Source organism: Ambystoma mexicanum, chromosome 3q (genome assembly GCF_040938575.1).
Source record: "Ambystoma mexicanum isolate Mex_15411 chromosome 3q, UKY_AmexF1_1, whole genome shotgun sequence".
Lineage (NCBI taxonomy): Eukaryota > Metazoa > Chordata > Amphibia > Caudata > Ambystomatidae > Ambystoma > Ambystoma mexicanum.
The window spans coordinates 152,986,762-153,003,850 of NC_090926.1; the positions used below are offsets into that span (position 1 = coordinate 152,986,762).

General features: G+C 45.9%; 1 protein-coding gene across 1 annotated transcript in view; it reads left to right on the forward strand.

Moving 5' to 3' along the window:
* Nucleotides 1-17,089, forward strand: part of TSFM (Ts translation elongation factor, mitochondrial) — a 107,231-nt gene that overhangs the window by 23,301 nt on the left and 66,841 nt on the right. The window contains exon 2 of the mRNA XM_069653358.1: nt 2,803-2,955. Coding sequence (XP_069509459.1) covers nt 2,803-2,955 — 153 coding nt within the window. The remainder of the gene's footprint in view (nt 1-2,802; nt 2,956-17,089) is intronic.

Here is a 17,089-nt window from a genome sequence, read left to right on the forward strand (position 1 = left end):
ACATGAAACAAACCAGTGGGACAGTATCTAGTACAATTTACTCAGAGGAGGGAGGGGAAGGTGACCTCCTATGCACTATGGTGGTTACATTATCCAATATGAGGTCATCGGGAGGAAGGGGAAGGGGGGAAAGAGGGTAGAAGGGGGGAGAGAGGTAGGGAAGGAGAGTCGGGGGGGGGGGGGAGTGTAGAAGAAGGGCTTTCAGGGAAGAGCGGAAAGATGGGTAGGTAGGGGTGGAGCGGATAGAGAGAGGTAGGGAGTTCCAGTGAAGGGGGGCCAAGAGTTGGAAGGAGCAGAAGCGTGAGGAGGCACAAGGGGATGGAGGTACAGTGAGAAGATAGAGATCGGCTGAGCGGAGAGAGCGGGAGGGAGAGTAAAATGAGAGGAGGGAGGAAAGATAGGGGGGGCGAGGTCATGTAGAGATTTGTAAACAAGGCAGAGGAATTGAAATTTCAATTGTGAGAGGAAGGGGAGCCAGCCGAGTTGAGAGAGTGAGGTAGAAATAGAGTCTCGGGGCACAAGAAGACATAGGGCCTCATTACACGGAAGGCGGTAAGGGTTAACGGTCACCGGTAATGGTACCGGTGACCGTTAACCCTTACCGCCTTACTATGAGGTCCCTTTGCGGGACCCGACATTCAACGCCTGGTGTAGAACAGCCGTTAAAGTAGGGACCCGCAAAGGGACCAGGGTGAATTTGCGGTACCGTAATTGGCACCTTCCCCATTCCCATTATGCCCTATGGGGCAAAACATGGGAATGGGGAAGGGCAATGGAGGAAGGGGGAATTACAGCCCCGCCAACCTTGGAATAGGGCGGTAATTCCCCTTTCCTCCAAGGCGGTGCCGGTAATTTACCGGTATGGACCAAGGTGCTAATAGCACCTTGGTCCACCGCCTACCGTGTAATGAGTGCGGATAGAGGAGTGGTCTATGGATTTTAGGGGAGTCAGATGAGAGACAGGGAGTCCAAAGAGAAGGGAGGAGCAGTAGAAGAGACGGGAGGAGATTAGGAGTTTAGAAGCATGAAAGGAGAGGGAGGACCGGATCTTGCGGATGTTGAAGAGGGGGTTGCCGACAGGCATGAGAGAGATGTGGTTGGAGGGGGAGAGGGAGGAGTCAATATGGAGGCCAAGATTGCGGGCATGGGTTGAGATGGGGAGATTGGACGGGGGAAAGTGGATGAAGGGAGGAGGGGCATGTGAGAGAGTGTTAGGATGGAAGAAAAGCACTTCAGTCTTGTCTGTCTTGAGGGAAAGAAAGTTGGATGACATCCAATTTTTTTATGGCCGTAAGGCAGGAAGAGTGTGTGTGGTGGAGGTCAGAGAGGAAGGAAGAGAAGGCGAGAAAGAGTTGGGTATCTTCCGCATAGAAGTGGTGGGAGATGCCGAAGGAAGCGATGACGGGGGCGAGAAGGGAGGTATAGAGAGAGAAAAGGAAAGGTCCGAATACAGAGCTCTGGGGAATGCCATAGTTCAGGGGGAAGCTGGAGGAGGTGCGGCCGCCCCAGGAGACAGTAAAGCATCGGTTAGAGAGGTAAGAGGAGAGCCAGGAGAGGACAGCGCCTTTGAAGCCGAAGGAGGACAGAGTGCTAAGAAGTAAGGGGTGATCTACGGTGTCAAAGGCAGCCGAGAGGTCAATGAGGATAAGAATTGAGAATTGCTTAGCATAGCGAGCGGTGAGGAGAGAATTGAGTACATAAGTGCGAGCATTCTCAGTGGAGTGTTTAGGGCGGACACCAGACTGAGAGGTGGGGAGGAGGGAGTGAGAGGAGACAAAAGCTGAGAGTAGGTTAGGCGCTCGAGAAGCTTTGAAATGAAGGGGAGAAGGGAGATTGGTCTGAAGTTGGAGGCAAGAAGAGGGCTAGCAGAGGATCGCATATGTTCACAGAATGGAAACCATAGACCTAGTTTGAACACTTCAATAGGGTAGATGCTCCATTGTACTAACGTCCCAATGGCCAAGTCTGCTGCAAAAGGTCAGTTGTCAGAACAGTTTATTACTTCATTATATATTTTCTAAGGAAGAGTGAACTGTTAGCTGCTCTTTCCCTCTTTTCATCCTTTCGCGATCAATCCGCTATGTTTTATACATTCCAATTATGTGATAGCTGCAGCATGACTTGGGACAGGGGTAAAAATGTTGCAAGCTACTAGCCAGACCAAAAAAGTCACTCGCCACCTCAATTCTACCCATTCAAACAGCTGACCATTTCTTAGTCGCCCAGAGTCCGTTATCACTCACCAATAGCTAGTGCAAAAGTGCATTGCTGAGCAGAATGAGAAATTCATTATTTATATGGGAGCGAAACAAAGTCTAAAAGCAGTATCATTTTTCAAAGCTTTTCTAACTTTGACAATTATTTTATAGTGTTTACAGAAACTGAAATGGCTCTTGGCACAACAAAAATATTTATCCACTGCAACAATATTCATTTTAAGGACCTCTGAAATATTGCTCAGCTGTGATTGCAACATGTAATCTGCAAGTTACATACTTCTCTGCATTTCACATGCAACCCAACGAGCTGTTTTGATTACAAAATAGTTGTTGATGTATTTGCATGGTGGTTCAGTCTGTACTGTGCTCATTATTAACCCCTTTATATAACTAGTGACATGTGCAGAACATAGCATGCTAAATGTTGGTACCCCAGTTTATCTTTATAGGTGAATCCCACTGAACCTTATAAGAGCATTCTAAAACATCATTGTGGTTTTGTCCTCGCCCCTGTGTTTTTATTTATTTTTTAATATTTCTCTCGATTCACTTTTCACTTATGTTTTTGCTTTACTCTTACCAGATTGTCTCCTGGCAGCCGACTGCTTTTTTCCATTCCGGCTTCAGACTTCTGGCAGTTGACAAAGACCTCTTGGTGAAACTCCGAAAAAGAACAGGCTACTCTTTTGTGAACTGTAAGAAAGCTTTGGAAAAATTCAACAGCGATTCAAAGCAGGTGGGCGATTTCCAAATGCTCCAAGTTGCAATATTATCCACCCAGAAGCTGACCAGTGCATACACTGCAAGTTGCAAAGTACTAGACGTGCATGAAAAATAAAAATGCACTCGCCCTACTGAATTTTCCACATGCACACAACACACCGTTGCTTACTCACTGACGGCTTCTTGTGAGTGCACTTGGGGCTGCTGGACAAAACCTGAACACTGGTCCATTTGGCTACCTCAGCTGGTGGTCGGTGTAAATGGTACAAATTACCTGATTTTAAATTTTCTTTCTTTGTGTGACAATAAATGTCTTTAAAAGCAAAGTTAGTGACCGAGTCCTATCCCAGAGGTAGATCAAGGGGGGATTGCATAGTTTGCTTGTGTGTGTGGTTTTTAAAATTTATTTTATGTCAAGCAATTTTGTGCACTGTAGATTTGTAGGATTCTTTTACTGTCTTGTATTTCCAAGAACAGTCTTTTACTTGTGTTACAGTAACCAGCAGTGTAATGTTGTCCCCTTCCATGTCATTGTGGTAGTTCCTGCTGCTTAACAGTGCGACTTCGTTATCAGGCCACATTAAGCAGGGTAGAACAGTTATCCAAAGTCCTTGTAGAAGTTCATTCCACAACCAAGAGTTCAGCATGGTAAACAGTACATGTTAATATTTCTTTAAAGATTATTTCTGTGTGATATACTTTACTATCCCAGATGTGATGTACCTGTCCATTTCACTTCCTTATATCACGTAAAATGGGGAGTAAAAGTGAACAGGTATCTGCCCCTTGATGCCACCTGCACTGCTCTGTTGATGTGTTTAAACCACAAAGGGAAAATCCAAAAATGTTTCCTGATCTCAAGAGAGCTTTTAAGATCAAAATAAAACGTCTATTTACAGTAATTACCAAATTCAAAAAGTTTTGTTCACTAACCAAATCTGTTTTTAAAATTCTAAAATCTATTTTTGATTGATGACCGGAGTATTTTTAATCAATGGAAAACAACTTTTTACCCCCTTAGAAGTCAGTTTTGATCAGAAACTTAACAAGCGATTTTCAACTAGCATCAGTGTGCCCTGAGAATGCATTGTAAATGGCTAGATTGATGGAATATTCATTGTGATGCCTCACTTGTCAACGCATGTGTCTCAGAATCTACCCCTTGCTCAAAGATGCCTTCTTCTGTATCTTACTTGCGTTATGTGGTTCGCATCCAAAGCCTTTTGTATGGAACTGAAATTCACAGTCAGTGGAGTTTTTATGGAGTTAATAAAAACCCTATTTTTTCCATTTTGCTAATTTCCAATGTGTTCCTCTCATTTTTGCTTTGGAAAAGTTGGTTGCGCAATGAACTTTTAGTAAATAGAAAAACATTGTTGCTCATATTTATTAAATTATCGCTTTGCTTTTATTCAGAACCTTATTTAGTTCACGTAAGGATGCAAGGTTCATTTGAACTGTTTCTTTTCCTGTAACCTGTGTGTGTGTGTGTGTGTGTGTGTGTGTGTGTGTGTGCTTTTTATTGTGGCTTTTGAACGATTTGCACCACTGCCATTCAGGTCTCATCCAAGATTCATACCCTTTAAACCCCCTGAGATGGTTGGTCAAATCCTTTATGGAACAGGAGCACACCCGGGGACTTCAGCTGGTAACTGGTACTTCAAAGGAAGCCCAGCCATTACAATTGCCAGGTTTTACCTCGGTTTGTTATACTGGAGTGTTTTGATGTAGGCGGACCAATGAAAAGGGTGGGCTTAGAGTACCCTCTTGGATTGTGTTGGAACTCCCAAACGTCCTGCCCCTACTTGTACAGAGAAAGCATTCGGAGTATGACATCAGAAGGCCATGAACATTTCGGTACAGCAACTGGATTGTATTCTTAACAGGCTTACTCCAGATCAATCTGCTGTGGAGTTTTCTCTATATAGTGGGGGCTGGACTCTCTCCTAAATTGATTTATCTTTGGAACACTCTGGAATTAGGATTCACTAAAATCCTATTGGGATGGGACTACAGTCCATTCCAAAGTCCTCTGCCAGTGTGGTGATGTCCAGGAGTTTCAAGGAAGAGGTAAGCTGTTATCCTTAACCAACCCAATGTCCTATTTGTGATGACAACCTGGCTGGACAATGCCTACTATAACTGAGTCCCTGGCACGCAGTGCGACCTGACAGAAGCTTCAAGTGATCTCTACAAATCCTCCTAGTTGAGAAGGGCAGAGGAAAGTACTTGTCTTGTCCCTGAGATACCGGTCTGGGTCTACCAGTGTCTGAAAGGCTCAAAAAGGAGCCCAAAGCCTGCATACTACCTCGCAATGCTTTTTAAAAAAATATATATATTTTTATTGGTTTTACATAAACTTGTAACATTCCCAACCCCCCCTCCCCACCTCCGAGAAGATCCAAGTATCAACTCTGTTTTCCGAGATGTCTCTTCTCCTTCTTATTTAAAGAAGTCCAATCTCTTTATTTTGTGTGGGCACCACGGTTCCATATAGTCGCTTTGAAGGTATTCAAGGGTTTCGGCCCAATCGTCTCTAAATTTTTGGTTACTCCCCTGTAAGTTGTTCGTGATGTGTTCCATTTGTTATATGGGACCATACTTTTCTTATCCAATCCATTGCCAGGGGTGGGTGCTTCTGCTTCCACTTTTGGACTTTTTCCAACCATGCTCAATTCAGTAGACCCATAATGTTTCATTTCTGTGTTTTAGTAAGTTTCTTGTCTTTCGTGTCCCATATCCCACATAGCCATACTTCTTCCCCCCAAGTCACCCATGCCTGGGTACATTAGCTGCATGTGTGCCTTCACGTCAACCCAGTATTGCTGCAGGTTTGGGAGTCCCACCAAATATGCCGCCAATCCCCTTTCCCTCCAACATTTATTAGGGGAGCCCCGGAAGGCTTTCTGGTGTGTAATGCCATTGCAAGAGGATTTTCATTCACATTTCTTTCGTCTGTATCACCTTATTAAGTTTAGGTATCTCCCATGTGTGTTCCCACCGCTCCTTTGGGATTGTTCTTTTCAGGGTCTTGTCACATCTTTTAATGTATTGCTATTTTATTTCCTCCGCATAGGTGTTTATGTATCTACGGGTGCTTGAAACAAATGTTTTCGTTCCATCATGTGTCATAATGTATGTTTCAGAACGAGTTGGCTCCCTCGTTGCGGCTTCTTTTATTCTGGGCGTATCTAACCTGTTGTATAATTGATCATATTAATATCTGTTCTTAGCGTTCAGGTTTAACAGAGCAGAGCATTCTTCAAATGATCTTATCTGTTGGACTTGGAACATATCCCCAACCATTTTGCATCCTGCCTCCTCCCACTTCTGGAATGCCCTTTTCTCTAGTCTGGGCGGGAATTCTGAATTTTTGAATAGAGGCATATAGGGGGCTTCATCTTTTGTTAGTGTACCTTTCTGTGTTGCCTTATCCCATATTCCTAGTGTCGCTTTCATAATTTCGCTAATTTGTAAATTGGGATGTCTGTGTTTCCTCCCCACCCATGGCAAATGTCTTGTGGGTGTAGTTGCCACTGCTCTATCTTGTGCTACCAACAACTTCTGTGAGTTGTCTGCTATCCATTCATTCAATACCCATAATTGGGCCAGCTGATAATATTTTTTTAAAGTGCGGGAGGGCACACCACCTGTCCTTCCTTGAGGCGGTAAGGACCATGTTCGATACCCTCAGGGTTTTCCCCTGCCATATGTATTCCGAGGCGGCTTTTGTTAGAGATTTGAAGAAAGCTGGTGGGAGTCTTATCGTTTACGCTTGGAATAGATACATAAGTTTGGGTAGGATGGTCATCTAGATCACTGTTATCCGCCCCACCATGATATTGATAAGGGGTTCCATCTCCCCAAGTCTCGTTTAATTTTTTGTAGTAGTTGGGGATAGTTTTGGGAGTATAGATGTTGTATCCTGTCTGTCAAGGTGATTCCCAGATATTTGACCCCCATTTTTGCCACTTTTAGGTGCAGCTCAGTTGCTACGGAATGAATCTGCGTGCTATTGCCCTCCAGTATCAGGATTTCTGATTTCTGTCTATTGATTTTTAGCCCTGACAGGGAGACAAATGTTCCAATCTCCTGCATGAGGATTGGGAGGGAGTTCTCTGGATCCCCCCCAGAATCACCAACATATCATCTGCGTATGCTGCAATTTTGTGTGTGCTACCTGCCATTTCTATGCCCTTTATTTCCTGTTCGTTTCTTATCTGCACCAGTCGTGGCTCCAAAAAGATAACGTATAATAAGGGGGGATAGGAGGCATCCTTGTTTTGTCCCCCTCACGATTTGAATCTTGTTGGATAGGCCTCCGTTCAGTGCTACTCTTATGTTTGGAGAGTTGTAGTTGGCTTTAACCATTCTTATGAAGGAGTCACCTACCCCCATTCTCCTCAGTGTTTGAAACAGGAGTGTCCACTCTACTCGATCGAACGCCTTTTCTGCCTCCAGGGCCAATATTATTGCTGGGGAGTGTGTTATTCCTATTTTCTCCACTATGTGGAGGACCCTCCTGATATTGTTGTGCGTTTTGTCTTTCGGGGAATAATCCTGATTGATCCTGATGGATCAACTTCGGGAGTACTTGCATAAACCTGGTGGCTAAGATTTTGATATACAACTTTGCATCTTGATTTATCAACGCTATCGGGCAGTATGAGGATGGAAGCTGCGGGTCCTTACCCTGTTTATGAATGACCAGCATATTTGCCTCATTGATCGATTGGGTGATATTAGCTTTATCTTCAAAGAAGTTAAATAGTAGCGTTAAGACTGGAGTCACTATATCGCTGTACGTCTTATAGAATTGTGCGGTATATCCATCTGGGCCTGGGGCCTTATTCCTGGGGAGGTCTCTAATTGCTTTGCTCACCTCTTCCTGAATAATATAATTATCTAGTGTTTACCTTTCTATGTCCGATAGTACCGGAAGATTCACACCCTCTAGATAGGTCTTTTGAAGGTTCTCGTCTGGTTGGTCTGTTGAGTAAAGACGCCGATAGAACTGCTCAAATATGACCCCAATTTCCGTTGTTTGTGTCTTTCTAATCCCTTTATCATCAATCAACGCCATTACTGTCCTATCCTAAATTTTCCCCTTTAGTTGTCTGGCCAGTAATTTATCGGCTCTATTTGCCTTTATGTAGTACCAGTGTTTCAGCCGGATCAATTGTCTTTCTGCTTTTTTTGTGCGAAGAGTCTAGCTGGCCTTGAACATGTCTAAGGGCTTTTTGTATCTTCAATGTGGGTTTCTGCTTGGATTTTGCTAATCTTTGCCTCCAACTCTTTTTCCCATTGGAGGTTGAGTTTCTCCCTTTCGGCCTTTAAATCGATTAAGTGTCCTCTCGTGACCGTCTTTAGCGCTTCCCATTGGGATTCTATTGATATTTCTGGGAGGTTATTATTTGATAGATATTCAGTGATATGTTCTCGGAGGGTGTTCCCTAACACTGGGTCCTGGATTATTTCCTCTGGGAGTCGCCACTTCCACAACCTGGGGACCCTTGGGGTTAGCGATATCTCGGCCCACAGGGGGGCGTGATCGGAGAGTGAGATGGATCCGGTCTCTGCCTTCTGTATTTTCCCCAGGATACCTGTCGAGGCCCAGAGGTATTCTATCCTTGACATTGTGTTGAGGACATGTGAAAAGTATGTGAAACCTTGTTGATTGGTGTTGATATGCCTCCAGATATCTCCCAGCGCTAGGTTGGACATTTTCTGTTTCAGGGCATTCGATGGGGTACCCTGCCTCTGCTGTCTGGTACCAGATCTGTCTAGTGTGGGGTCCCACACAATGTTCAAGTCCCCTCCCAGCACCATCTGCCCTATAGCAAACCGTTCTAGTTTTTCCAGAGTGTCTTTGAGGAATCCCTCCTGACCCGTATTGGGAGCGTAGAGTGCCGCTAACGTAAGGGGATATCCTTCTATTTCTGTGTGCACAAATAAATATCTCCCCTGCTTATCCGCCTCAGTGTGAAAGTATCTGTGCCTTTAAGGAGTCCCGAAATGCGATCATGACTCCCGCTTTTTTGTCTTGCGCGTTAGACTGTATTATCTGATTATACCCTTTCAGCCAAACCTTTTTCTTGTCCTGCCCTCTTGTTTCCTGGAGCATTATTATATCATAATTCCCTTGTTTTAGAAAATGTTCCACCTTTTTCCTTTTAGCAGGAGAGTTTAGCTTTAACGGGAGAGTTTAGCCCTCGGATAGTGTATGTCAGTATCTTGGTCCCCATCGCATCTCGGAGGTATGTCTCTGAGTGTATGCCCTGGTATGCTTCAAGGGCCCTATGGTACTTCCCGGTCTTACCTCCCCTCCTGCCCCCTCCAACTATGCAACCCCCAACTTGCCTATTCCTCCCCACCCCGCCCCCCCCTGAACTTCCCTGAGGTGAGCTCTGGTTCCTATGATCGCTCAGGCGTTGCACCGTGTCCACCATGCCCATCTTTTCTCAGGGTAACTTCTAGGGTGTTCTAAAACCATTTGGGTTTCAATACGTGTCTCAAGTGCCCTCCTCCGCACCTGTGGTTGTGGAAGCCTCGCATTCTGTGTGGTTATAGACTGGCTGAGGTGGAGTTTCAGTCAGGCTCGAGGTCTCTCTGTTGGTATCGTACATTGCCTCCTCGTAGATCTTCCTATTCCTTTGACGGTAGACCCATTCCCTTTTCTATCGCTGCTCTTCTATTGTCATTCTGGTCTCTTCAGGGGTGGTCTGTCTCTCCTCTTTCCTTGGGTATCTTCATCTAGGTCCTGTATGCCCAGTATTTGCCTTCCTTCTTCGCATGTCATTACCCTCCTTTGTTTCCCTTCCCACGTGAACAGAAGCCCAAAAGGGAAAGTCCATTTATATCTGATTTGTTTCGACATAAGGGCTCTTACCACCGGACCCATTTCCCGGTGCTTCTGTAATGTGGACTGCGCCAGATCTTGATAGAATATCCTCAGTTCATTCGAATGTGGTCCATTGTCGGGCGTTCCGTAAGATTGTTCCTTTTGGGGATATGAGGAGAGAGCAACTATGGCATCTCGTGGTCTTCTACCTGGCTTTCCTGTTCTCTTTGGGCCCACCCGATGTACCCTATCTATAGCGACTTCCTCCTCCTCCTCCTCCTCCTCCTTTGCATCAAGAATATCCTTAAAGACCTGTTGAACTGTCTCTTTCCGGTCCCTATCCTCTACAGATTCCGCCATGTTCTTTATTATTATGTTCGATCTTCTTGAACGGTTTTCTAAATCCTTGCATTGTAGTTCGAGGTTATGGGTCCGTCGCAGCAGTTCCTGGATCTCTGTGTATTGTTGCGTCTCGTCATCTAGGTTTTGTTATTTTCTCCAGGGTGTCAGTCCTCTCCCCTAGACTTGTGATCTCCATTCTTAATTCATGTACTGCAGTTCTCATGTCACTTTTCATAGTCTCAAATTGGGTCTGAATCGTAGTCATGAACTGTTCCTGAAATTCCCCGAACCACGTTTTCATGTCTTCTCTGGTCGCCATTTCAGTGTTCGATAATTCCATGCCCGCCTTCGCGGTTTGTTCTTCTTGAGTTTTCTTTCTTGAAGTAGTTGTTGGAGTAGGTACTTCTGAGCCCCAAATTTGCGGCAGGCACTGGTCCTGCTTCTTCAGGGGTGTCTGTTGGTTGGATTGCGCTGATCTCCCCCTGGATTTTGACATAGGTGCTGTTGTCTGTCTGTGTACTTCTGACTCTGCTTCACTGCCTGGTCCCACCCCCCCCCCCGGTCTGCTCCTGCATTGTAGGACCCCGCCGTGTTATAGAGGTAAATGCCTTTTCCGGATCTCGCTGCAACCTTGGCTTCTGCGTGGCCTTGGGAGGGGACACCCAGTTGTTATGTTAGTGGTATTTTGGCTTTCCAGTTGTCCCTTTTCGTCTCCACTGTATGGAGAAAGATATACTGCCTGCGGACCGCGTTGTGTGGAAGACTGCTGCTCCCTCCTGGGCAGGGGGATTGCCGTTGTATGTTGGGCCTCTTTGTTATGAGCGTTACAAGTGGCCTTATGTTAACCCTCAGTCTCTCGAGCGTTGGGGTCGGGGGTCCTCTTTGCTTTGGGGGCTCTTTTCCCACAGCCAGTGCCAGTTCCTGGGCTGTGTCCTACCCGTGGGCAGGGGGTGTTCTGGCATCCTTCACGCAGGCTAGTGTGCTCCCTCCGTTTAAGGGAGCGTCTTTGTGTTGAAGGAGTGGGGGGAGCACAGCCCGTTCTCTTTTTGTGTCCTCTGAAGCGCTGTAATGAGATATTTGGGGGCGGGGGATGGTCTCCCCCCTTCGTGGATCTTCTTCTGTTATTCGTGGCATTGCCCCTCCCCCTGCTTGTGCCGTCATATTACGTGGCTTGTTTCCCTGTCTCCACAGGCGCCCCAGGTAGTTATATGGGCTTATAGTTTGGCAGCTACAGCGGGGGCCCCCTAGACTGCACCCCGGGGTCGGCGTACCTGTTGGGGCTACTGAATGTCCTTGTGTCGCGCTGTCCCGCTTCCTTCAGCAGTCCCGGCTGCTGCTTATTTCTTCACTGCCTCAGCGTGCGAGGGCGCCGTCCTCCTCTTCCTCTCCTCGGGTGTTCAGGATCGAACTGCCCGTGCCTCCCCTCCAGTGGGTGGCCCGTGTGAGTCATGGCCGCTTCTTCGGGGGGGTGTGTGTAGAACTCCTTGTTCCCCACAGATGACCATGACCTCAGGTGAAGTTCCAGTAACTTCTTTATTTAGTTCCAGTACATTATGATGGTCATATAATGTCAGGTACATCTGGGTTCAGGGCAACATACACCTGCATCCTCCCAGGTAGGCCTACATCTCCCAACTGACCACATAGAACCCCAGTCACACATAAACATTCTAACCCTTAACACTCCATTGTCAATCAATACACTGACCAAAGGTTCCATTAGGATGCAGGATAATACCAAATCCCTACATATCTCCCTTCCTTAGGGACATAAAAACACAAGTAGATAACTTAACCATAATGGCTAATAACAACACGCACACAAACAACCTCACGCTCAATGCACTTGCCTCATCACTCCTAACTGAGAACATTCTGCTAGTCTCATTACATATTCCAAAATAGTCCACACAGCCGTGGGACACAATTACAATCAATGCCCCTTCCTCTTTCTACCAAGTGAGGAAAAGGCACCCAACTGCTCAAACATCCTTACTAAAACTTTTACAAATAGAGGCACCCATACCTCTCTTCCTAAACTTGACTTCATCGTCCCACAAAAGAACACACACACATCTCCCTCACACCCAACAATGCAAACCGGTATGTACCTAAATACACACCACCTCCAACTAGACTGAGTATCCCAGATACCCGGGTAAATACTTCACTTCTTGTGACACCAATACCCCTAAATTGCCCATGTTGAAAGTATTCCTAAATACAATACAGCTCCTATTAGAGAAAACCACACTTCATTCACACCAGCATCATACCAACATCAATGAATCTACTATAGTCTTTTCTGTATCATCATGAAACTCTGGTTTCTAAACCAAACAACCAAACAAAAAACTTTGTTTGACACTTAGCACTCTAAACTTTAGCATTAAATAAGGTCTTAATACATCTGCATTACAAAAGTCCCACCTGTGGAAATAAAACATTAGTGCACATAACTATACTTCAGATTCCACATACCAAACTCTAGCAATGTTGTCAATGCAACCTATATTTCATTAAATGTCCATCTGTGGAAGGAAAAGCGTGTTAGTTAAACATGACCGTACCACAATTTTTTGCCTTTGCATCATAACATTACCAAGTATTTGTTGACAGAGGTAACAGAGGCCACGACTTTTACACACCCCCCGTGCACACCTATCAAACATGCTTACTACCACTTGCAAGATAACTCTCATACCAATGTACCTACAACATAAATACCAAATAGCATTTCAGAAAACACTATTACTACGCATATCTCAATCTCTTTCTACTAATATGCAATTTTAACCTACTTAATAAAACCTCACATTTGGATCACTTAATCCCTTGGTTGACTAATTACAAACACCCTTGAGACCTAAATCCAATCTAAAAACTATAAACTTTGTTCTCTGCTCTTAAGCTTCAACAACTTCCATGAAGTACCCCTATTACAGGACAACCTATCCCACAAGAAACTACACCTGACAACATACAGGTTCACGCTCTCATGCACTCACGCTGTCCAAATGCCATTCAGGCCTCACATGACAACAGATTCTGAATCAATAACTAATTATAACTACTTAACCAATTCAATGAAGGCAAGACCAAATTGCTTCCTTTACTTATGCTCGTGAAAGCATCATCTCTTAACTTAAAAGTACCTCTGTTATTCATTCCGGCAATTAAGATCATTCACAACTTAAGCTTTTTGAAAAAAAATTCCAACGGGCGGAAATGCAGCCGCCCGCAACAGAAATGGATTTACCAATCCATCTGCCACACTTCCTTTTGTAAATATCACCTCCCGAAGCGTTCCTTTCCTGGTATGTTCATAATGCTGCTTTTCATTGCTGCCAGCCGCCTGCTATAAAAATTGTACTCCCTTTGCCTCCTACCGCATCTCTCAGTTCTTAAGTAGGCTCCAAGCCCCTCAGGAACTACTGACAACATGCCCTCAAAGATCCTCATCACCTCATATAAGTGATAGCTCCTACATGCACCTCCTTAGCGCTGCTGCAAATGGGCCCTTGCCCCTCCAGGCACTACACATGTTGTCTTGGGCAATATTCTTTCATCTCTGCACATGGGCTCTAAACCCCTAAGGTGCAGCCACGGGCTACAAGTCTCTTAGGTGCAGGTATGGGCTCCAAGCCCCCTCAAACGCTGGAATGGCCCCCCAGGACCCTCCTCTGCTCCAGGCGCTTTTCACATTCGCCACCAATCTTCTATTTAACATATAGGCGCAGCTTAGGTTCCCAACCTCTTCTATTGCTGCTGCCCCAACTCCAGGCCTCAAGCTGTACAACATAACTCCTCACTGTTTCTTTTCCCGGCGCAGCTTAGGCTCCAAGCCTCTCCTGTTGCTACTGCCTTGGGCTTATAGTCCTCAGTTGCACAGCATGCCTCCTCATTGCTTAATATCCAGGCGCAGCTTAGGCTCCAAGCCTCTCCTGTTGCTACTGCCTTGGCTATATCCCTCAGCTGCCCAGCATGGCTTCCTCATAATTTCCAGGCGTAACTAGACCCCAGGCCTCTTCAAATTGCTACTGCCATGGGCACCAAGCCCTCCATGCTGCAGCCAGTGGTCCCAGACCCCTTAAGCAATCAGTCTCTGGGCCCTCAGTCCCTCCTCAGTCTCTTGCTTTCCTCTTTCCCTGACCTGTCCTTCTAGTGACAGGCCAGCTGGCCCCTGGCTCTGGCGCAGCCCCTTACTTTCTGCCCCTGAGCTCCATGCGCTGGGCCCTTCTGCGCCTACATTTTAAGCGCTCGCCCTACCTGGGAGGTCTTCTTCTTGGGTTGGGGGGAGGTGTATGTGCCATCTTCAATGCTGTCCCCCCAGCACAGACGGCATCCTCGTCGCCAATGTAGAACTCCTTGTTCCCCACAGATGACCATGACCTCAGGTGAAGTTCCAGTAACTTCTTTATTTAGTTCCAGTACATTATGATGGTCATATAATGTCAGGTACATCTGGGTTCAGGGCAACATAACACCTGCATCCTCCCAGGTAGGCTTACATCTCCCAACTGACCACATAGAACCCCAGTCACACATAAACATTCTAACCCTTAACACTCCATTGTCAATCAATACACTGACCAAAGGTTCCATTAGGATGCAGGATAATACCAAATCCCTACAGGGTGCTTCCTGTATGCTGGCCCTCTTCTCCTGGCTGCCCGCTCTGTTCGCCCGACGTCTGGGGATTTCTCCTCTTGGACCGCTCTATGGGGATCAGACGGGCACGGTTTCCCCGGTGTGCAGGTTTCCCTCCTTGAGCGCTCATTCTCCGACCTCCTGGCTTCTTGTGGAGTGCTTCTTCCGCTATGTTATGAAGCTTTATTGTTGCGGCCTGGAGGGGGGACGGAGCGCCGCTCGGGCACGACCTCTCCCAGTCGCCGCCATCTTGGAATCCCCGCAATGCTTTTTTTTTTTTCAGCTAGCTCGGCCATGCTCGACTCACTTGCTGCTGCTACAAGACCTGCAGTGCTTCCTTTGGCACTCGCAATGTCTGTGAATATGCTTATTTCCCTTTTGAGTTGTCTTGATACTAACTCGACCCATAGAAGAGCATCATCGCGCCTCAGCTTGAACACTAGCTCTACTCCCTGGAAGCCACTGGCACGATACAACAGAAGCGTTCTCTGGACATGACTCGACACACTGGAAGTCATCGACTCGTCCATCTCAAGCTCTGCCTTGATCCAGCAGAAGCATCAGCTCTGCTTGTTGGAAACCATCTACTCCGACCCATCGCAAAAGCGGACTCCTTGCACTGGGAGCTCCATGTTGCACTAGTCTCTGTGCCAACCCGTCGTTGTGACAACACGGTTTGACAGTCTCAACAATGGCTCTGCTGCATGAGGCTATGATGTCTACCTTTTGACAGTTGGCCATCCTCGTCGCCAAAAGCGTGAAGTAATGACAGGCAGTACATATGAAGTTCTTTAGATAAGTTTATTTATGCCCAACAAATATAAGGCCCCAATCGAGCAAAGCATCTACAAGGCAAAGGCAAGTTATGAAGTGGCAGTTGACCAACTATCAAAAGGTAGACGTCCCAGCCTTGATGCGCGTGATGACACCAAGAAAGGCAAGGGTTGCATCTCGCGCACTGAGGCTAAGGGTACTGCATACGTTCCTCCTTATAGGTAGCCATAACAATAACTGGTAAAGGAGTACATATGCAAAAGGAACAAAAAAGCATTAGAGCAGTAACACACTTTGAATGAAGGCACTGGGATACAAATTACTAGGCAGGGCTGAAAAGACACAGGTTGCAGGCCTGGTCACTTGTAAAGTTCATAGTCATCAAATTGAATTGGTCTTTTTCTCAGGCGTCCTGTATACCCATCACCATAAGCATGCCACTCTGCACCACTCTGTTCCCTTTCAATACTAGTAGGGTGACTGTCGGTGCTTGGTGCATAATCAAATGAGGTTCTCTGTTCCCCCATGGTGCTCTGTTTCCCATCTGACTGCTCATTGCACTCTATCCCATTGTCGGGTGAACTTTTCTTACATTACATACAGTAACAGTACAGTACATTGTGACTTGAACTCTCCACAACACGTTCCCTTATGTCCGGGGGCCTCACAATGGCAACACAATTCATGCACCAGCGTTTGCCATCATGGTCATTATGTTTCTCCCCTACCTTAATAACTTTAATGGGTTCAAAATATTGTGAACACCCTTTCGGTACTTCAAATGGCTTTTTGATTCTCACATCATCAGCCACACATTCCTAGCTTCATCCCTGAACCCTCATGCTTTTCCTCCGCACAGTTATCAGTCAACCAATTGGGGTATAAATCGCAGGTGCATTCTCCTTCTCCTCATCATTTCGAATGGTGTAACTTTCAACGTGTTGGTGTCGTGGTGAGCCATCAACATTTCACGTGAACCGTACTTTCAATCCACATCATTTGCTCGAAACAACTGGATAGACTCCTTAATTATCCGGTTGGCTTGCTTGACCAACCCGTTAGACCTGGGGTTATATAAGGCTATGCAATGGTTCTCAATGCCATTTTTTCTCGAGATACCGCCTCATTCATTCAACACTAACTGAACGCCATTGTCAGATATGATAATCTTGGGATAATCTCCCTTTGAAAACAGCCTTTCCAAATAATCAAATTACAATGCTGGTTGAGCTGTTTTTCTACAAATTCCACCTCTAGGCATAGTAAACCACAGATATACCACAAACACAGCTGTTCTCTCTCCCCACTATGCTCATCGGGCCCATGAAATCAATGGCAACCTTTTCCCACGCAAACCCAGGAATGCATACATTGCCAAGGAATGTCTTCATTGCCAATCTCCATCTTCAAAGTTTTGAGGGATTTGTCACTTGGAGAATAAGGAATGCACAACCCCACTTCGTCATCTTCCATGGCAACCATGCCCGGCCATCAAAACCCGCACCTCTCCTCTTAGTTAAGCTTTTGCCTAGGTGACCCT